The sequence below is a fragment of the Lonchura striata genome, chromosome 14 (genome assembly GCF_046129695.1).
Source record: "Lonchura striata isolate bLonStr1 chromosome 14, bLonStr1.mat, whole genome shotgun sequence".
Lineage (NCBI taxonomy): Eukaryota > Metazoa > Chordata > Aves > Passeriformes > Estrildidae > Lonchura > Lonchura striata.
The window spans coordinates 9,725,557-9,747,189 of record NC_134616.1 but is presented as its reverse complement, the minus strand read 5'-3'; the positions used below and the strand labels follow the sequence as shown (position 1 = coordinate 9,747,189).

Below are 21,633 nucleotides of genomic sequence, written 5' to 3'. Positions count from 1 at the left end.
CCTTTGTGGCCCCTCTGGACTCACTCCAGCAGGTCTGTGCCGTTCTGTTGTGGCCTCCAAAGCTGGACACTGCTCCAGGTGGGATCTCAGAAGAGCAGAGTTGAGAGAGTACAATAATCTGCCTCGACCTGCTGGCTGTGCTTCTTGTGCCCCTGCCCAGGATGTGGTTGGTTTTCTGGGCTGCGGGTGAACACGTTTTCTCCCAGTTATCCCCTTTCCCACACTGCCCTTCATGCTGCCCTCTGTCCCTGCAGCAGGCACCAAGCCCTTGTCGCCTCTCCCTGCTCTTGTGGCCCTGTTCCCAAACCTGCCCACATCAACTGGCCCAGGGCCCAGGCACTGCTCTCCCACACTCTGCTCTGCTTCTGTATTCCTTTAATCAGTTTCTGGTGTTACATCATACCCTTCCCTACTTGTTACAGCGTATCAAGCATCTGCCACATGCTCATTAATTGGTCAATTACTTTATTTATGTTCTAAACATTATCTAAAGCACCAGTCATTACCAGCATCATGGCTTTGGTTTGTGTTGTGTATTTTTTACAGGCTTTAAGTGCCTTACCCTCTCCTTACTACCAAGGCTGGGGTGCATGCCTGCACCCCTATTAACCCTTTGTGGTCCAGTCACCAGCTCAGTCCCATTCCTGAGCCCTGTGCTGGTCCTCACTCTGAGAGGGCAGGTCAGTAACCACTGCCAAGTTTCCCAGCCCTTCCTCAGAGCCATTTCTCTTTGGATTTATCTTGTTTTCTACTGCTGCCTTCAACTCCTCCCTGCCTGAAATTAGGATGAAGTAAGAAAACCCTGAAGCCACAAAAAACAGATGATGGGAGAATCCCCCATAACTGTCTGCTCAGGCAGGCCAGGTGCCACCACACATCCTGGTTTTGGTCTGCTGCTACAAATGAGCTCCGAGTTCACCCTGAGGTCTCAGCTCTGCCTGTTGGATTGGAGGTGCCAACAGCTTCTCACCAGTGGGAAATGACTGCAGAATAGGATCTTGTCCTCTTGCTCCACTGTAAGATGTGCTGTCATCCTCAAAATGCCACGATGGCATAAATAATTAAAGGCTGTAACACTTCAGTGACAGAAACAGCAATAAATATACACTTGGTGTGTGCACCAAGGTTTCATTATCCTGCCCTTGGTGTCAGCCCATGGAGGCAGCACCATCCAGCACATCAGTGCCATGGTGTCCAGCAAGGCAGCGCTGCAGGAGCTTCCAGTGAGCTTTGCCAGCTGCACCAGGGAAGGGCAGAGCTTTTACTGCTGCACTGGCTGTAAGGTGTGCATGGCAGCTCCTGTGCTCACACTCCTCTCTGGGTGCTCTCCTTGCCTGGTGGAGCAGCTGCTGCCAGTGCCTGTGCCCAGGGGAAGCTGGAAACCATTTCTGTTGATGCTGTTGCAGTGATGGTGCCATATCACAAACCAGTCTCAGTAATTTCTCTGTTGATAACTGATAAAATAAAAACAGGAAAGCCCAAGCACAGAGTCAGAGCAGGGCTGGGACATTGACAGGCAGATTTTGGCCAAACCTGCTGCCCACAGGGCACACATAAGATGTGTCCCAGTCATGGTGCTGGGGCTGCAGCCTGGGGCTGCTGGGCTGGGAGAGATGCAGCAGTGGCTGCCCTGGGCCTGCTGGTGCTGTCCCATGGTGTAAATGCCAGCCTGGGCCCTTCCTGTGCTGCAGGACAGGGTGCTGCTGCTCCTGGGGACACTGTCCTCCCTGATACCAGTCTCAGATGTATTGTATTCTTAGTAAATACTTGAATGAAATTTATAATATCCATGCAAATATTATCTCTGTACTTAAATCCTTTCGGTTAATTGAATTAATTAATGAGCTATCATTATCCAGATCTTGTTTATGTATTGCTGCCTGCAAAATAGAGCCCATTTTCCAGACTGAAATGATGACTATGGGCACCAAAGACATTTTGTAATTTAATTTTAATATCCATGACATAGTATTATTTTAATAACCATGAAGAACAATTGTTTATGAAAAAATAAATGTTGCAGTGCTTTGCACAAAACCTTTGAAGAAAAAACTATGCCACAGTGATACAGTATTTATTTTAATTTGTTGTCAGGTGTGGTGTGCCACGGGGAAGAGCTGCTATTTGGATTTGGATTTTTAGGCTCAAACTTCAACACTGTTGAGGTCCTTTTGCTGCCACTGATGGCTCTTGGAATTTGATGCATTACTCTGAATTTTTCCTTATATTATTATTCCCCACCCGCAGAAGTCTAGAGACAAAGTCCTGCTGGGGCGTGTTGGAGCCCAGCATTCCAGGGGTGCTGTGCAGCCCTGCTGCCATTGCTGTAGTCTGTGTAGCAAGTCCAGGTTGTGGCCCAAAGTGCACTGCCCTTGTGGCCCAGGGAGATTCTGGACTAAACCATCTCCTGCCTCTCATCCGTGTGGCTACAGACCCACGTGAGGCCATCCCCACCCAGCCCAGCTGGCCAGGCTCTCCCAGCTCACTGCGTGCAGCTGTGCCACTTTGCCACAACCCTGACTGCCCTGTTTCACCTGACAAATTTATTAGAAAAACTTCACAGCCACTGTGCAGGATCTGGTGAGGCCCTGCTCGGGCAGCACTGCAGTCACTGCTCACTCAGGGCAGGGCTGGCATCAGCCTGGCACTGCCCTCCTGCTGCTTGCAGACACGTTTTGGCAGGTCTGGGGGAAGGCAGCATAACTCACCACCGTGCCTGGTGTAGGGCTGTGTGTGGCTGTCAGGCAGCAGGGAGTGGGTCAAGACAGCTCTCTAAAAATGCAGTCTGTCCATGTTGGCCTGGATGTTAAGCATGAAATGAGAGCTGAAGGACAGAACAATATTTTTTCAGTGCCTCCCTGCATTCATTATGTGGGCACTTCACACCTAAATAGGCTCATTTCTGGGAGTCCTCCCTGTGTCCTGTGGGATGCGTGGTCCCACATGGAGCCCAGAGTGCTCAGCACAGCACCCTGCTTACACCCAGGATAACCTGACACCTTCATCCTTGTAGGGTGATTTAGGGCTGAATAAATGTTGCTTATTGCTCTGATTTAGTCCTTTCTTACTCCTGAGCTTATCTGCAGTTGCTGAAGGCTCGGCTGAAGACACAGGGTGGGCTCAGCACATATCCCCCCTTACTTATCTACAATGAGCACCAGTGGCAGCTCCAGAGGCTGGGGCTGGGCTCAAGCAGCCCCATGGTTGGGATGGGACCCACGGCCAGGCACCAGGTGCTCAGCTGGGAAAGGTGCCAGTGACTGCCAGTGTATTTTTCCCCTTTCTCCTGCAGCCACAGGGACACTCCAGCATCTCCTGTTTTGCAGGGTATGTTTTGGCCAGCAGACACCAAACCACTCGGGTCCATGCCCACCTGATCTCCAGCAGCTCTACTGCCCAAGACCTCCACTGGGGGACTTTTTTATATTTCAGAGGCTGATCTTTTAATCCCCAGTCATCCAGGAGAAGCCTGGAGCTGCTCCAGCTCAGCCCCAGAGGTCCTGTGTGCTAACAGCAGTGTCACCCTCAGTGGTCCCTGGAAGGAGCCCAGGGAGCTGGTTCCTGATGGGGACCATGTGGGTGGAGTGGCCAGGGGTAGCTCCAGAGAGGTGCTGAGATGTGGTTTGGGTACACACCAGCTGTTTAATACCAGGATTACTCCCCACGGTTCATAGTTTGTGGTGACTTGGAAAAACTACACTGTGGGTGAAGTAAACTCACTAAATTACAGCTGGGATTAGCTGCAATGTTGAGTGAAAGGTTTTTTTCCTTAAAGAAGTGTGGCTGAAAGGCTGGGAATTACAGGAAAATACATCTGTGTAGTGAATATTTAAGGCATTTATTTACCTGTACTGCTGCCCACTGCAGTGGCAGGGCAGAGCATCTCCCACCCTGGCTGCAGCCCTGAGGCTTCTCCCCTAGTCCTCACAGGGTGCTCCTTGCATCTTGCAGGTACAACCCGTTTCCATCAGCAAGAAAATACAAAATCACTTGGTTTGCAGGTTACCAAACCAGGAACACCCAATTCCCAGCAGCGTCCCCAGTTCAGTGTGGGGCCCCTAAGCTGGGCAGGCTGGAAAGGCTTTGAGAAACCTGGTCTAGAGAAAGGTGTTCCTGCCCATGGTGGGGCTGCTGGAACTGGGGGATCCTTCCAACCCAAACCTTTCCAAAGTTCTGTGGTAAACATCTGAGCAGCATCCCAGGCTGGCCAAAGGGAGCGCAGTAGGGAGGGATTCTTTCTCCTCTGAAGAAAAGAAAAGCAAGCTCTTTAATTTTTTTTTTCTTTACAATTTTATTTACAAAATGTATTAAAACTCTTTGTACAACACCTCATCAAAATGAGGCTCGGTAATTGATGTCCACACATGCAGTTTATGCTTTTACAGCCATTAGTTTGCTTGGCAATTTTTCTGCTCACTCAAGTGCAGTTTCAACGACCAAAAATAGGAACTTACAAAAAAAACAAAACAAAACAAAAAAAAAAAAAAAAAAAAAGGAAAAAAAAAAGAAAGAAAAAGGAGAGAACCCCCAAAGCCCCTGAAGCAAAACAAATTTTAAAAAATATACCAAAAACAAATCATCATAAGACTACTGCCAAACTTCTGATAGCTTGAAGTTGGTAGCCAGAATTGGTAAGCACTCAACACATTTTAGATTTACATGCAAGTTTAAAAAATATCGAACCATTACCAAACTCCCTTCACTGGTGTGAAGCCTCCACTCTTAAAAATTGATCTGATAAACATACATATTTTATACAGCTTTTAAGAAAAACGTTTGTTTTAAATACAACTCATAACTGCACAGCTTTAGCTCACCCTTGCTGGGGATGTGATCGTGTTCAGAAGTTGAAAAAAAAAATCAGAGTTTCATGAAAAGAAAATGAAAACAAACCAATTTTTTGTCAATATCTCGTTAAAAACTTGAACAATAAATTATTCTCCTATGAGCTTTTAAAATGATTTTATATTACATTTTGTTGGAAATACATATTTTTAACAAGACTTTTCTTTTTTTTTTATTTTTGTTTGTTTTTAAATCCTATTAAAAGTTCAAATCTATCATCAGCAAACTAAATGCCTAAGGGTCAGACTGGTTTAAATGAGTTTCTTTTTCACTGTATGTTATTGATGAAATAAAACTCTATCATAAACTACGGAAAATACATATTGTCGATTAGAGGTAATTAGTAAGCAGATATTCCATTGAACATTTCCCAAGTGATTGACAATATGTTTAAAGTTTTGTGGTTTTTTTTTTCCTTTTCCTTTTTTTTTTTTTTAAATTTTTATTTTTATTTTTAGAGATGAAGTTAAGTAGTTTCCAGGCAGAGGTTCGAGGCTGAAATGCTGCTGCTGTCTAAGACGTTGGATGTGAGTTACAGCGAGCTCCTCCTGGAGCAGAGGTGGCCGGAGCGCGGCGTCCTCCTCACACAGAGGCAGGGACAGGAGCATCCTCTCACCAGGCACGAAACAAGAGCTGGCAGGAGCTGATATAATAGAACAGTACTAGCAGGAGTCATGTTAGATCGCTTACTATTACTCTGCAACTGCAGCTACACTGGAGTTACTATCCTCTTTCCTTGCTTCTGTTTTACAAGGATCGTTAGCTGAGCACGGGGCTAGGTGGGAGAGAACTGGGGAGAAGCAGAAGCAGGCCTGGGAAAAACTAACCTGCCTTTCTCTTGCTTCATTGCTTGATATTAAACAGTGAATTAAAATGCAAATGCGCAGCAAGAGAAGAGATATATGGTCTGGACTTAAACAGCAAGTAGCTTTTCCTTTTTTTTTTTTTTTTAATTTTAAAAGCCACCCAATGTCATTTTAATAAAGCACCTGTAGGTATGCCTGATGATAGAACAAAAAAAAAAAGGAATGCAATATTTTCTGCCCACACTTTAGCCACCTTGTCAAGAAATTAATTTACTGATCTGGAAGCAAGACATGCAGTTCCACAAATTACTTCCTTTTGGATTTACAGATTCAGTCATTGACCTTAATTGGTTTGAATGCACAGATTCTTTCCCTCCTTTTGCTGCTATACAGAATTGCTCAAATTAGCTGGAGAGGTTAAAGTGGCTCAGAAAAAAAAAAAAGACACCACTGTAAGTAAATACTGAAACATCTTGACATCAGCTCATACAAGCAGTGGCAGGCTGGTCCACATTTGCACGCAGCAGATTTCTGAGGCTTTGTGTCAGGAGGAGTTTCATAATTTGATACGACTGGGGTGGCTGATGAAACCAGCTGCGGTTGCTTTCAGGACACAAGTTCAGTTACTGTGCAGTGGTATCAAAGAATGGCTTTTGTTGCACTGATCTTTTTTTACAATAATTTTTTTTCACATACCAATATCTTGTTACCAGTCCTTTACTTTTTCCCTTTTGTTTATTTTTTCTTTTCTTTTTCTATTCTTTTCCTCTTTTCTTTTTTTTTTTTTTTACTTCTTTGAAGCAAAGCAAGAATATTTCATTGATGGTTTGCATTGTTGTGAGTCTCAGAGTCTTCCATAAGGCACTGAAGGAAAAAATACCAGTTTTTCCTATTAAAAGTACATTGCACCATCATCAATGCGTGTCATGCCTGACACCTCGGACAGAGTACAACTGGCTCAGATGGTCCAAATCCACGAAGTAGCCACATTTTCTGCTGCTTTTTGTCTTGCAAGCTGTCAGGGTGAAGATCTAAAATAAAACCAGAAAGATTTCATCACTGCCTGGCAGCAAGGGGCAGAGGGGCTCAGCCCATGGAGAGGCACAGATAATGGGCAAGGGCCTTTTCAGAATCATTTGTCAGCAATTCAACTCTACTTTTCCTGCTCTAGAAATCATGAATTCTAGTGTAGCAGGTTTGGTCCTATTGCAAGGTTTTTTTCAAACTTCTTAAAAGCACTTACCTGACCTGATTATAGCTTACAAAACAAAGAGGAAGAGATCAGTAACAAGAGAGATGAGAATTCTGATTATAGCGATTTTTAAAGCAATTAGCAAAATACTTTCATTTGAACTAGCAGAATGCTGGAGAGAGGAGTTAACTCACTTCAGCACAAAGCCAGTTCCTCTGTGTATAAAACAGAATGATACTTTTCTGATCCTACTTCTGATCAGGAAAGAAATTTAAATGACTGATACTTAAAAACTGCCACAAGATGATGTTTCAAAACCCTCTTGCAGCAGCCCCCTGGTGCACACGACAGGATAGCTTAAGAAAGGACAGAAAGAAGAAAACCCAGAGGGTTTACTCCCGGCCCGCAGCCGTACCCCTAGATTTTCACACTTTCTGTGCCGTACACGTTGTAGCCTTCTCTGTAGGTAGCGTAATTCTGGGTGTTGGTGGCAGGAGCAGGTTTGAAGTTCTGCGTGTTCTTGGTGAGCTTCATTCGCTTGGACTCGGCCCGAGACTTGTAGCAGAACTCGATCAGTGCCACCATCATGGCCAGCCCCAGGCCTCCCACAAGGATATAGAACACGCCAGCAACATTGCTCAGGCTCAGAGCGCTCGTCTTGTCCTAAGAGAAACGAGCCACGCTGTTAGTTCTGCTGGGAGCAGCAGACAGACACACAGACAGACAGACGAACAGGCTACTTTGCATTATGCCTAGCTGGAATAGCTACACTCATGGTGTTGGGTGTCCGGCCCACGGACAGTGCTGTCCCCCCATCCCCGCAGCCCGGGGCTGCACAGTGACTGCTCTGTCCTCCACCCTCTGCTGGGTGAAACCCTGGCTGACTCCAAGGCAATGAAGTTTTTCTGGCCACTGACTTCCCCAGGCCTTTGCTATCCCAGAGCAAGGCTGCCTATGGCCGAGCATCCCTGGTAGCACAGGCACTGGGGGAAAGTTGTGCTGGTGGCTGCATAAAACAGCAGGATTTACAGAAGGCCATGACAAAACTAGAAAAAGCCAAGCCACTGCACACTTGGGTTTGGTCAATGTAGGTAAAATTCTTGAGATGCTGCTGAACTTAACTGCCTTTTTTCAGCAGTTAGGAAAAAAACCCACCCTAGAAAGATGGTCAGTTACCTAGAGGTCAAGTAGCAGCACCCTGAGCTAAACTAGCACATTCTGGAGAGTGAGTTATTTTATTAAACCAGACATTGTAACACAAAAATCACTAGTCAGGGTTATCTTCCTTCAATACATGTCAGATGGGGGAGAAGCTTGCATTTTTTAAAACAAGGTTCTGGAATGGGACTAAACAGAGCTGCAACCCTTCTGCTGCTGCATGGGTGGGTGGCTGTGGGCAGGAACAGCTCCTGGCTGGCACAGCTGGCTGGGCTGCCACACCACACTAGCTCGGGTGGACGGGCAAGTGCCAAAGAAATTTGTCTGCGCCCAGAGAAGGCATTGTTGAGAGAGCTTGGTTAACGATTCTCTCTAGGGAGAGCTAAATTTGCATACAGTCAGAGAAAATATGATTTACCTTGTAAGTGTCTGTGTGTTTCACAGACAATTTATATACATGTGGTTGTAGCAAACAATCTGCCATTTAAACTAAAGATCTTAATCATTTATACCTCTTTTTGATCACAGTTCACTTTGGCAGCTGCCGTGTGTTCAGATATCCCATGATCCCAAATTTATCTGACACAACAGCTACTGGGCTGTGCCCTAAGCAACTTCCAGTCCTACTGAAATCAGTGGAATTTTATTATTGGCTTCGCTGGAACTTGAAATTGTTCTCCGACACTGAAAGGGTGCTTTGAAATTATAGTTTTCTGTTTGAATGATTACAGAGAGCACTTCCAAAGGCACCAAGGGAGTTAGGCACTCAGCTGCAACCAATTTCAGCTGGAGCTGGATTCCTCCTCCTCTTGGTGCCTTTGAAAGTGTCCTTCACTCCAACAAGCCCAGCACTTCTACAGAGTTTTTCTCCCCAGTTGGGTCTATAGGCATTAAAAAAAAGTCCCCCTTTTAACTGAATGGTGTAAGAAAATATTCCCTAAAATTTAAGTCTGCAGCTACTGGGCCAATCCACCTCAGGGGTGGGACCTGACCTGGGGTCTACAGTGGTCTTGCATGAGCAGCCCCACAACACAGCTGGTAGAGGACAGGACAGTACAGCAGCAAAATGGTTCAAAGCAGTATAAAAAAGAATATACAATATTTAAGTAATGATTCACCATTAATATTTCTAGATTTTTTTTAAAATCCAACCAGTTTTAAAATGAATAGGGCAGGAAAAGCATTTCTTCCTTATCAGCTGTCTGTCCTGAAAATTTGTGCCCTTAGCAAGCATGTGACTGTTTCCCAAACTGACATGTAGAGAACCTAAGTAATAATTTTGAAACAAAAAATGAGTTTTTTTCAATAAAAATAAAAAAAATATTCTGGCCTGAATAATAGACAGTGACTGTGCTGAAACTTGCACATTTAAATGAAGACACCAGCTTGGGACGCTTTGGGGGCTTCTCTTAGCATGTTTCTAGCAAAATACTCACACAGTGAAATATACTTACAACTACAGTCTGTAACTCATATAAGAAAATTGCTGTCATGTTCTGAGACTTACTTATTTTTTTCTATTCTTTTCTTTCAACCTTCAAAATGTAAATAGCAATTTTTGAAAGTCATTCTTGGTATAAACAAACAGTGGGTCAAAATGTGATTGCTAATCAGTACAAAAAGACCTTCAGTGACTGACCTTACTTCCGGAGTCCTTGGCTCCACATTCACCCTTATCGTACCACCATTTGTTTTTCAGCTTGTCTAAGATGCCTTGTTCACTGAGTTTCAATACTGCAAGGTTTACAGGAGTTCTTCACGTGGGAAATAACATAAATAACATTATATTATGTTATTTTATGTTATTCAATCTTTAAACTACTTTAAAACTATACAAAGCGATAAAGCAGGGTTCCTGGCCACAAAGTATTTACACTGCAGGCAACTGGATCATCCCCTTAAGTTAAGGCTAGAGCATCTCTACATTACCAGGTCCTGCCCATATCGCTTTGAGTAATCGGCACTCACTGTTAAATGAAGGCAGTAGAAACAAAGCAAGGCCAATCTCCCACTTTGGTGCGCCACAGGCACTGGCAGTAGCTGTACAGATCTGGGTGGGTTCGATCCAGCAGGGCCCCCTATTGCACTGACAGACAGAAGCCCCCACGCCAGCCTCTGCGGCTGTCAGACAGCGCCTGGAGCCCCGATCCCCGGCAATCCCCGCGCCTGGCGGGTCTCTGGGCACATCTGCAAAGCAGCAGCCCCAGGCTGGACCCACGGACGGGGGTTTTGCCGGCTGCCACAGCCACTTCCAGCCGGCGCTGGCTTCTCCAGCTCCCGCTGGAGGCTGGTGTTGCAGGGGACACACCGTGCTTGGCTGCACTCCCTCAACTGCTGCATCTCCAACTCCCCCAGTCCAGGGAACTGCAGCAGAAAATAAGCAAATGCAGACCTCTGTAAGGCAAACTGATGAATATGGAAATGCCGGCTGAAAGTGCCCAGGGTGGGAAATGTTGGCAGGATAAACGGAGTTGCTGACTCGCACTGCCAAGAGCCCACAGCCCAGAGGGGCTGAGCTCATCTGGCCCTTCCGTCTGGGAAAGCAGCACCTGAGGAGCTCTCGGTTAGGTTTTGTCATTTCCACTTCCTCCTTGTGTGAAGTCTTGGTTTTTTCCCTGCTTGCTTCCATGAGACAGGCTGCCTGTGCAAGGAACATCTTCAATTCCTGCTCCTGCTTGAACAGCTCTGATCCCTGCTCCATGGCTGCGCAGGGCTGGGTTCTCATCCCCAGCAATGCTGTGCCACTTTGCATGGGATGACACCAGGCAGACACGTGCACAGCCTGCTTTGGGTCCATTCAGGCCTGCTGCCAGCAGAGGAGATGCTCAGCCCATGTCTGCCCCAGTGCCAGCCTCACGTCTGGCCCTTGCTGCTCTCTGCCTTTCTCCCACCCCTGCCCAAAGTGCCTGACTCTCTGCAGAGCAGAAGAGACTCAGGAGAAAGAGCAGCAAGACCTACACAAAACATCTTAAATATAAGCTAAATTGCACACTGACATTTAGGGAAACATCCCCAGACTGGGAGGGCTCACAACTCTGAGCAACAGGAATGGCTGAGCCCTGCCATGCCTGGGGCAGGGCAAGATGCTGAAAGAAGTAGCTGGTAAAGAAAAGCCCTGTTGCCTCATCTGCCAAGAAGCTGCTTTTGAGATGGCTGTGAGACTGTTGGTGGCTCCTGCTGGGAAGAGCTGCTCTTGGAGATGCTCCGTATCCTTCGGCAGGAAGGTGGCAGCCAAGCCAAGAAGCTCGTGGGGTATCATGAGAAAATTGATCACATTCGAGAGCTCCTGAGCTGAACACTCCACAGCCTGCTCCAACATGACCCTGGGTAGTGTCACCCAGGCCAGCAGGGAGGCAAGAGCAGAGGAAAGCCATCAAGGTGGGGACAACTGCTGGTCCCAGCAGCAGCACTGCCAGCACCGCCTGCAGCGCCTCCCGGCTGTCCAGGCACCACTCACTCCTGGCCTGCACAGGGCTCAGTTTGACACCAGCCAAGACTTCATTTTTATAAAATGGCTATTTTTAAGCGGCAGCTGTAATCTAATTAAATATCCACAGGGCTGGCTGTACACACTCAGCTGGACACAGCCAATGGGTGGCAGTGACAAGCCACATGAGACAGACCAAGTTTGCTGGCCCGGCACTGGCAGCAGGCAGAGTTCCTCCATCAGGAGCCAGTGGCATCCTAAAAAGCCAGCTGTGCTGCAGCTCTGCCTGCATCCTCCTACAGGTAGGCTATAAAATATTAACGGGATCAAAGCACACTGCGAGACCTGCCAACACCCCGGGGGTGCAGGGAATGCACCTGCCCTGCTTGGTTACACCCATGGGCAGCAGCCAGGTCCAGGCCAAGCCCCACCATGGACCCTGTGGGGCAGCTGGGCTGTGTCGAGGCCCCTGGGGACCCCCAGATGAACATGCTATGAGCAGCTGTGCATGCCTGCAACACCAGCCAGTGAAAGCTCAGTGCCTTTACCTTCCCCTTACAGGCCCCAGCAGAGAGCAGGGTGAATTATTGCTCAGAGAACAGTGCTCTCATTTTAAATTTCATTTTAAAACTATCTAATTTGGAGAGATTTTATGCAATACATCTCTCAGCTTTGAAAAGCATTGTGCAGCTGAGAATACACAAACAATAGGAAGAAGGTTATAAACATCTTTCCTCCTACCTGCATATTTTACTGTGCAAATTTCCCCCTCCCCCCAGTCCTATTCCGAACACTATTTTTAATTTGCATGCCTTTGTAAACCCCATACGGAGTACTGAGAATTTGCATAACATCCAATACATTATAGATTAGCTTTCACAACATTATACAGTATTGGGAAATGAGGAGGCTTAATATGCTAATTAGGGTGCTTTATTTTTTTTAAGCCAAGATTGCAGCTAATTGAGCACACACAACTGCCAAAAAAAAAAAAAAAAAAAAAAAAAAAAGTAGTAAACTAAAATTATCTTAACTAAACAGATGGGAGTTTGCCTAAACTGGGGGCTTCATTATCATTTGTCACAGTCCTGTTTGCCAGGTGAGGTACCACATTCCCTCAGCCTGGGTAGGAGAGCGGTGACTTGGTCCATCTATGTATCCTACCATGAGAGCTGAGTGGGACGGGCACACAGGTGCCAAGGAGTCACTCCTTGCTTCAGGGCCACCCAGGCTTTGCTGGTGGGGCTGTCACCACGCCAGGGTGCTCTGGTCCTGGGGCTGTCCCCATCCTGCCTGGCAGGGGCCTGAGCAGGTGGCTGGTACAGAGGGTCAGGCTGTGCACAGAGGGAACAGGGGAGGCAAGTCAGACATGAAAGAGTAGCTGGTGCCTGCCCCTCCCTGTCTTGGCCTGTCCTGTCCCCCCAGCACACAGAAGATCTGAAGATTTGCCTGAGCAAGTTCCCAGCCTCCCCTGGCTCAGTCACTTCACTGGGCAGGGCACTGGGATGAACATCTTGTACCTGAGTGAGGACACTCAATGTAGAAGGCACCAATTTGTGAAGCACAAAACACAGCTTGTTTCATCAAAGTCCTATGGAACAATTTTGCCTGCTTCCAGGAAATAAATCCCAAAACCTCCTAATGCATGAGCTGTTTCCTTTGCAGCAGGGTTTGAGAAACCTTCTATTTGGAGGATGTGTGATGCCTCTGCAACCCCTGGTCCAGCACTTCAGGAATGAGCTGGTGCAGGATGGACTCCTCAAATCCCCAATTCCTAAGATAAGTAGATATATTGGAAAGTGAGCCTGGTTCAATGTAACAGTCAGAGTCAGTCATGGCTTTGGCTGAGATTCTGATGGAAGTGCAGAGAGCCATGTCTGGGTCCTGGCCTTTTTCACGGAGTGCTCAGCAGTGCCCATGGAACACAAATCCTCTGTGTCACCCCCCAGGTCACACCCAGCTGGTCCCAACAGTGTCCCTTGGGCAGTGCCAGCACCCTGCCTGAGCCAGCCAGTCCAAGGCCACCAAGCTGCAAAGTGTTCTGTTGGTTGTTATAGAGGAAATGGCAAGGTTCTTCCAGGAGTGATGGCTGCTGGGTCCAGGGAGCGAATTCTTCAAAGCTTGCCCTGGGACTGCTTGACTGATTTTTTGAATTGCCTTAGAGGCAGAGGAATGGAGACACTAAATGACTTGTCTGGGTCTCGTGGGAAGGCTGCATCACCAGCCACCTACTTCTCTCACTGTCCACTCCAGAGGATCATTCCCTCATTTTCTGGGGCTCTGTCTCAGAGGACTTCAATTTCCTTGTAGTTTGCTTGGGATATTTTTGTGCTTTCCAGTTGTTTTTTTTTTTTTAATGATGTTGCTGTTGTTGGGCTGTATGGGATATCCTATGAAGGTCTTGGCCTTTTCCTAGGTAGCTTCCACTGTTTTTCCATGCTTTAATTTATGATGGGATTCTTTTTCATCTCTCCTGTGTGGTTCCAGACCTCTCTCTGTTAGCTTGGTTGCTTTGATAAAAGTAAAATGTTCAGAGGTTTGAGAGCTTGTGTTCTCTTCTTGTGCTCTGTATGCCAAGCAAATGAGAGGAGGCCATTTGGATGAGGATGTCAGCATTTTGGATTCCACAGGATGGTATTCTTGTCCAGAAACTTGCAGTGTTTTTCTTCCTTCCCGTAACTAAAGGATTTTGTTTCCTTGCTTTTGCTTTTCATCCAGTATGATCTGAATCATCCAGGCCTAAACCTGTGAGGTTGGTTCTCTTGGGCAGCTCTACCAAACCCTGCTAAGATTTTTTTCTACAAATTATTGGAAGACTTGAGTTTAGAGAAACAATATCAGGAGCTTCATATGGGATAGTATGGCCCTTAGAGGGGAATTAAGCCATCTGCAAAGAGTGGCATGACTGTAACATCAGTGCCCACCTGTTTTATAGGCTTTACAGAGACTGCCACAAACACGATTTTATACCTTGACAGAAGTGTTTTTTATTGGTGTTTCAGCTGTTTTGTTTCTCTGCCACCCTGTTAGGAGACTCTGTTCAGGTGCTGGCAGCATAACCTTCCCCTCTTCAGCCATCAGCTACTGCTGGAAAACAAGCTGTGCCAGTCTTTTTCCAGATTTAATATGACACCATCCCAAAAGGAACCTCATTTTTCTTTTGCTGTGTGGCCCTGTGATCTCCTCCCTGCTGCACCTTAGCCTGTCTGGGTGCAGGACACCAGACTCAGAAGTCCTTTGCACCCTTTGCTGCTGGTGGCCCCAGAGGACAGGATACTGCTGGAATGAAATGATTTTTGAAGAACACACTCTTTAAAATCTCACCCTTGAGCTGCGCCCCCAGAGCTTCAGGTTCAGTTTAAGAACTTGGGCCACCTCTCCCTCAAATTCGGGAGGTGCTACAGCACCTTGCCATGCAGATCGATCCTGTACAAAGCATGGCATTGTTTCCAGGCTGAGTATGTTCACCATACAGATGCTCCTTCTCAGAAGAAGGAGCTGCTATGTGCTCTTTGCAAAGCATTTATTATATTAATATTTGATTATTACCCATCTTCCATTCATGCAATTAATATGGAAAAGAGGGAGCACAATGACTCAGAGCCCATCCACTCTCTCCTCTTCTCTTTGAGACAGCCTCACCTGTCTGAGGGATTTCTTGCCTTGTCTTCTCTTACCAAGGCCCCAGTTTCAAGTTAGTTGCAGTAAATGTTATCTCCACTGAGAAAACTGGTGGTATTATAATATTTTTTTCCATTCTTTCTGCCCAGAACAAGCTTGAAGTAGAAGACAAGTAAATTAATAATCGAAGGAGTAATTTTTATTAGTCCCAAAAGCAGGAAGGTAGAACTTCTGACCCTCTCAAATTATAAATCATAGCAGGTTTTTATTAGTGTGATTAATGACTTTTTAGGTTAATTGTCATGATTTCACCTACACCTATTTAAAGAAGATAACCCCAAGATAACTCCAAACCAGATGTTCCACCTAACTGCCATCACTAACTGCTACCAGCTTAAGACACAAGGCCTGGCAGGCTGCAGTCCCACACGACTGCAAAGGCTGGCCAGGCTGCTCCTTTTGGCAGCTGGGTTGCAGTTACTGGCCATCGTGTTTGTGTGCTAGTGCTGTAAACAGGATCCTTTCCTGAACAAACTTGGACTGCAGAGAAGAATCCGAGCAGTTTCTTGGAAAAGCACTGGTAATTTATGAAAAGAACATTGCGATCTTGCCAGGAAAGGGCTGTTTTCCAGGAAAGATGCCAGTGCCTTTGTAGCCAGTGTTTGGGTTGGTCATCACAAGTTGCAGCAGGTGATACAAGGAGTCAATAACCACTAGAGGTGAGAACTGGGAACAGAAGTCACTTTAGGACTTGAATATCTCACCCAATAATCTGCAGACTTTTTTCAGCTTTAACTGGTGTTTGAGTGGCATGAAGTCTCAGCAACACTGTAGTTATGTTTATTACTTGCAATCTATAAAATATTTAAGTGATGATTGGAACAGCTTTGGATAATTCACATCCCATTCCATGCTCTAATGGATGTAATATAAATGTTATACCCAAACCCAATCAATGCCAAGGAGAGTGAATGAACTCGGCTGACGGCACACTGTTCCTTTCAAACTAGATGAGCCATTCCTCAGAATTAATTCAGAATTTTTAGATGCAATCTTTCAGAAAAGCAAGCTGCAAAGTAAAGGTGCAACAAGCAAGGCTCTTCAAAGCACCAATTAAAGGGCTTCCTCAGTGTGGCACAGGATGGGGAGGGCAGTGCATGGGCTGCCCTGGCACCTCTCACTACCTGGGTTTTACAGCTGCAAGTGTTCCTTCACCCACCATCAGCTGGATTCTGATTTTCTGCAGAGTATCAGGTGTACAGTGTGGCATTTTCCCAACAGTGTTGCTTGCAGCATCTTGAGAGTCCAAACATAGCTTTTTTGGGGTAGAAGGTAAAGACATTACCCATGTACTTGAAGGAAGACCAGAATAACATTCAGCGTTCAGAGCTCCTCTCTGGTTTTGAAAACACCTTCTCTTCTCCTGTGCCTGGGGCTGTGGCTCAGGATAGCAGAGCAGAAGCTGTAGCAGACCTGATCAGCACTTCAGCCAGGGAGGGATGCCCAGCTGGCTCAGGAGATGTCAAACGCTGGGTAAGAACTCCAGCCACTGCAGATTCACTGCTCATGAGTGGCTCCTGCACAGGAAAGCTCCACAGGCTCCTGCAGGGCTACTTGGCCAGGACACCTGTGTCCCCAGCAGCACTGTGGAGGGACGTTGGCCATCTCACCAGCACTACAGAGTTCATTTGGAGGTGAAGCTCAGAAATCTAAGACCAGTGGCAGTGGAGATTCTTCTCACAAAAGCAGATGGATGCTGGCTCCAAACATACAGCAAATATGGGCACCAGAACTGTCCTTGGCTAACAGACCTCCCTGTGTACTTAACACTGCACAATCCTGTGTGGTCACCAATAGACCCTTGTTCATTTTTTCCCAGCAGCAGAACAGCAGACAATTTCCTCTGGTTGGAGAAGTGTCATGGAAATGCAGGCACACAACACTTGGGATGCAGCATTTACAGCAAAGCTGTTTGTGATTCCCTGTACTTGCACTTGCCCTTTGGGTGCACAGGAGAAGGCAAAATCACAGCACCAAAGACAACCCTGGGCTCTGGCTGTGTCACACTGCATGGCACAGAACAGCTATAAATCTGCTCTAGTACCTGGCTAAGCCAGATTTATTGCTGATTTGTGGCATCAGAGCAACAGAAAGCCACAGGAGGCTTCTGGCAAATCTGTCCCTCCAAAGAGTCCAAATCTGTCCCTCCTAATGAAAGGTGATGTTCTCCCTCTGCATCAGAGTGCTGTGCTGGCCAAGCCCCATGGTCAGAGCAAGGGCTTGGCCTCTGCAAAGGGCTCATTACTCTCCTGGCCAAATCTCAGTGATGTGAAGGAGGTGAGAGTCTATGGTGGTACCAGGTCTTCTTTAGTACATTATAAAGTGGTTTTTACTTGTTTATCATTAAATAATAATAAACTTGTTTTATAATTAAATAATCCTTGTTGGTTTTGCCTAATCCTTTTAGCTTAGGAATCTGACGTATTTGGGGCACTCTCACTTCTACAGCAAGAAATGTCTTCCTTTGTTCCTTATGACCAGAGCTATACATCCCTGGGATTGCTGACATCAGCACAACCCAATCAAAACCATTGTAACATCAAAGAGTTCAGATGTTAAACACTTGGGTTTCTATAATCCACCTCACAGTATCAGAGAAAGGCAAGTGGAATAAGGTGCAAACAAGCAAGTATTTTCTAAATCCAAAATGCTTCCTAAAATCCTCTTGGGTAAAACTACTGAAAACACTGAATTAATTGTTCCTGCTAGTGTCACTGGCTAATCCCCACTAACTTCAGGGAAAGCACAGAGAGCAGATTGCTGTGGACACGTGGGACATGCCACATTTACCACGTTCTGAGGGGCAAATACCTGAAGAGCACAGAGATTACAGAATAACAGAATATAACAGAATAACAGCTGAAAGGGACCCACAAGGACCATTGAGTCCAACTCTTAAATGAAAGGCCCATAGAGGGCCTTTCTGAACCCACAACCTTGGTCTTATCAGCTGAGCTCCCCTCAGTGTGACCCTGAACATGGCACTGGCACTGCTTCCAGCTGAGCAGAGAAATCCCTCACTACCACACTTCACACAGAACCACCAGCCTTCCCTGTCCTGCTGGCAGGAGGAGGGGAGGTGATGCTGAATGCAGCCTCCAGTCCTCTTGAGTGGAGCTGAGTGAGCCAGAAGGCAAATGGCCACTGCTGCATCCCTGAGCCAACCTGCACAGGCACTTGGCTGTGCAGGGACTGACAAAGGCAGAAATCAAGTCCAGGCTCTCTGCTTAATATGACAGGATACCATAAAAAATATCACTAACAACTATCTTGGTATCATTAAAATATATCTAGGAAGATACACCAAATCCAGCACTACTCTCTAGAGGGCATTGCTCGAGGTTAAAGACCCATCTAAATCAAATAAGGCACTTTATTCCCCCAAGCTGTATAAATCCCAGCCTGATCTGTAACTATTGAATGGACTTTTTGTCAGATCTTGTTACTGAAATAACTTCTGAATAGATACAAAAGCTGGGGATGAATGCATCATCCAAGGGCTCTGCCCTTGCTCAGATCAGATCATCCATCTGCCTGTTGCAATTTACCAATTTAGCAATGTCTCTGTGCCATGATTTCATGTTTTGTGACACACCCACATGTGAGGGATGGGGAAGACTGTTTGGAAATGGACTTGTAATCCAAACCCACTATGTTTGTTTAAAGACTACAGTTGCCTGGTACCTCAAGCAGGAGTGAAGAACCTTGAAAATACAGGCAAAAACCACATATGGTCAATCCCTGCTCCTTCTTGTCAATCACTATGTCCTATCTTTGGTCTCAGAAAGTGCTATTTCATATACCACACTGAACATTCAATATTCAATGAAAAAAAGTAAAAAGCACCGGGCATTTATTTTTTAAATAATGAGCCCTTGGTTGCTCTTTGCTACCATTTCAGACCCACACCACTTTTTCCCTGCCCTGCATTACCAGCAGTTGCACATTTCCAAGAGTCAACATTTGAGGGATTGAAATGCTTTATGGGTGGGCAGAGGAAGGGATAAAAGAGAAAGCCATCTAGTTTGGAAAGACAAAGAGCTTGCACAATTAGAAAATTAAAACAGCACCAAGCCCTATATATCCCCCAGCCACCTAAGAAATATGCTTCATGTCGATGGCTGGGGTAGTGCTTGGAGGCAGAGCGATCAATCCCCTGGCAGAGGATGTTGTTTTTCCTCAACTGCAGAGCCAGCAGCAGTTCCCTTTGCTCCCGGGGCCCTGAGTGATGGTGAGGAGCATCCTGGGGCTGGCTGCCAGGGGATGGGTTTAGCTCCTGCTGAGCACTGAGCACTTGCAATAGTTCTCCATAACAGAACTTTGTTACAGTCTCCATTACTGGGCAGGAGTAACTTGCCATTACAGGTTGGAGCATCCAGTTTATCCTTGTGGAATGTGAAGCCTTTTTCCTTTGGTCACCAGGTATACATTTAAAATTTGGGTGCTTGAATGAACACATGAGGTCATTGCATCATCTATAGACACTCTGTGCACACCTCTACAGAGACAGATGTGTTACCAGCTGAGGCTGCAAGTTCTCTGCTCTCTGCAGAGTTTGCAGCCTGTGTTTGGCAGCAGCAGTGTCTCTACGAAAGAATATTTACATGTTTCCCAAATGTAGCTCAAACAAATTAAACTCTGTACTAACAGGATCACAATTTAAGAGAAGTGCCAAGTGCTAATGCAATAATACACGCTGATTGGATTAGGAAATACAAGCCATAACAAGTCACTGTGTCTCATTCACAGCAGTGCCTGATACTTGAGGTACGGATGTGGTGAGAGGGAGAAAGAAGAGCAAAGGAGGGCAGGTGCCCAACATTGTGCTCAAACTTACAACATCTGAAAGAGCAGCATGGACCTCTCCTGCCACTGCTTGGGTCCTTTCCAACCTGGATGGGTACGAGCAAGAGACTCAACTTACCTTGCATGCTGGCTATCCCCTCACCTCCTTCTCTTGTCTCTAGGCACATCCATTTTTCCCCCCATCTTTATTTTCCTCTTGAAACGGCTTCTTCTGTGACTCCTGCTCTTGTTGGCTCCTCAGCAGGCTGCCGGTAGGTGCTGCTTAGTCCACAAGACATTCAAAGAACAGCTAGGTGATGCACAAAAGCTAGAGGCATTGGGCCCAGGGTTACAGTGCTGGCAAGCACAGAGAAATCCACAGAGCAGCACCAGTGCCTGGCTCCACGTGAGCACAATGCTGAAACATTCGAGTCACTTTGAAGTAGAAGAAAGGCATTTACTTTTCCCTTTGTATGTTAAATGACAGCAGTTACTATTAAAGAGAAACAACCAAGCCCAGGCCCCCAGGGAGACGTTCAAAGAAAGGGCCCTGCTCCTGTTGCTGGGAGCTCCATTTCCAGCTGCTGGTTTTCCTTTTTTCCTTTTCCTGTACCACAGAGCCTTCTGCTTTGACTTTTCCCATACTGATACTTACAGTGCAGGATAAACGACTCACGAAAGCAATCTATGGAAATTAACTGTTAAGCACCACAGATATTATCAAAAGGAGTGCACAATTAACAAGTCTTTAAGATTTCTTAGGGCCATAAAGGCAGGACTTGGCCTCCCTGCACAAGCCCCAGGTCTGCCACAATTAATGCTGCACAAACAGGTCTCCTTTGGCAAGGCAGCAAAGCCAGTCTCCACGATGCTAAAGGTTATACTGGCAAAACTGAACAAATTCTTGGACACCACTGGTTCTGACTCCACCAACTACTTCGCAGCGTAGGCAACTTACTCTTCCCAAATTTTTGTGCTGCTTCTCCCAGTTCCATTTCCAGGAAAATACCCTCAACAATCTGCACAACAGCACTGATGTTTCTGCAAACCACAGCAGTCTCTCTGCCCTTCCTGGCAGTGCTCTGAGATGCTCCAATGAACTCCTACAGCATTAAGACTTCATCACTGGCACAAAACATACACAGTATTATTTCCTAATACACTATAAAGTAATAGCTGTCAATTAAACCAATATTCTGGTGTCTTCCTTTTAAAGCATTATTTTGCTTTGTCACTAATTTGCACAACACAGTAATTTCATACCTCTGTGTTACTGCCACTGGCTCTGATCAGCCATTTTATCTTTTTCTAGCTCATAACGCAGGCCTATAGTATGGATGACAAGAAAATTCATGCTGATGAACATAATTTCAAACAAATTGCTCAAATAAATCGTGCTGCATCTTTTTAAGATAGCCATTCCCCCAAATGTTCTCTTTTATGCACGACATGTTTGGCAATGGCGCTTTTAGGCATCAGGTATCATCTAAAATAAAGCATAACAGATTTCTTCTAAAAATATGCCACTTAAAAAAATTATGCTGTAAAAGCTAACGGCTGTGCTGAAAATGTATCAAACCAAAACAGCACACAGACACGGGGGAACAGACCCCACCTGCTAATGGCCACACTCACAGCTTCGAAAGTCTTGGGAATGGGATATTGTATGGAGCACAGCTCTGAGGGCAGTACTCAACTAGCACACTGGAAAAGTAATTCTGTGATTAAAAAGAAACAAT

At 46.0% G+C, this 21,633-nt stretch overlaps 1 protein-coding gene across 3 annotated transcripts in view; it reads right to left on the bottom strand.

Annotated features, from left to right (window-relative positions):
* Positions 1-4,271: 4,271 nt before the first annotated feature.
* GRIA3 (glutamate ionotropic receptor AMPA type subunit 3) overlaps positions 4,272-21,633 on the bottom strand; it is a 145,609-nt gene continuing 128,247 nt past the window's right edge. Inside the window, exons 14-16 of one of the 3 annotated variants that reach the window (XM_021548472.3) lie at positions 9,641-9,755; positions 7,259-7,506; positions 4,272-6,682 (exon numbers count right to left, since the gene is read on the bottom strand). In XM_021548472.3, coding sequence (XP_021404147.1) covers positions 7,261-7,506; positions 9,641-9,755 — 361 coding nt within the window. In that variant the 3' untranslated portion in view covers positions 4,272-6,682; positions 7,259-7,260. Of the gene's footprint in view, positions 6,683-7,258; positions 7,507-9,640; positions 9,756-21,633 lie in introns of those variants that run through there. The other 2 variants (XM_021548471.3, XM_031504790.2) reach the window with 2 other exon arrangements.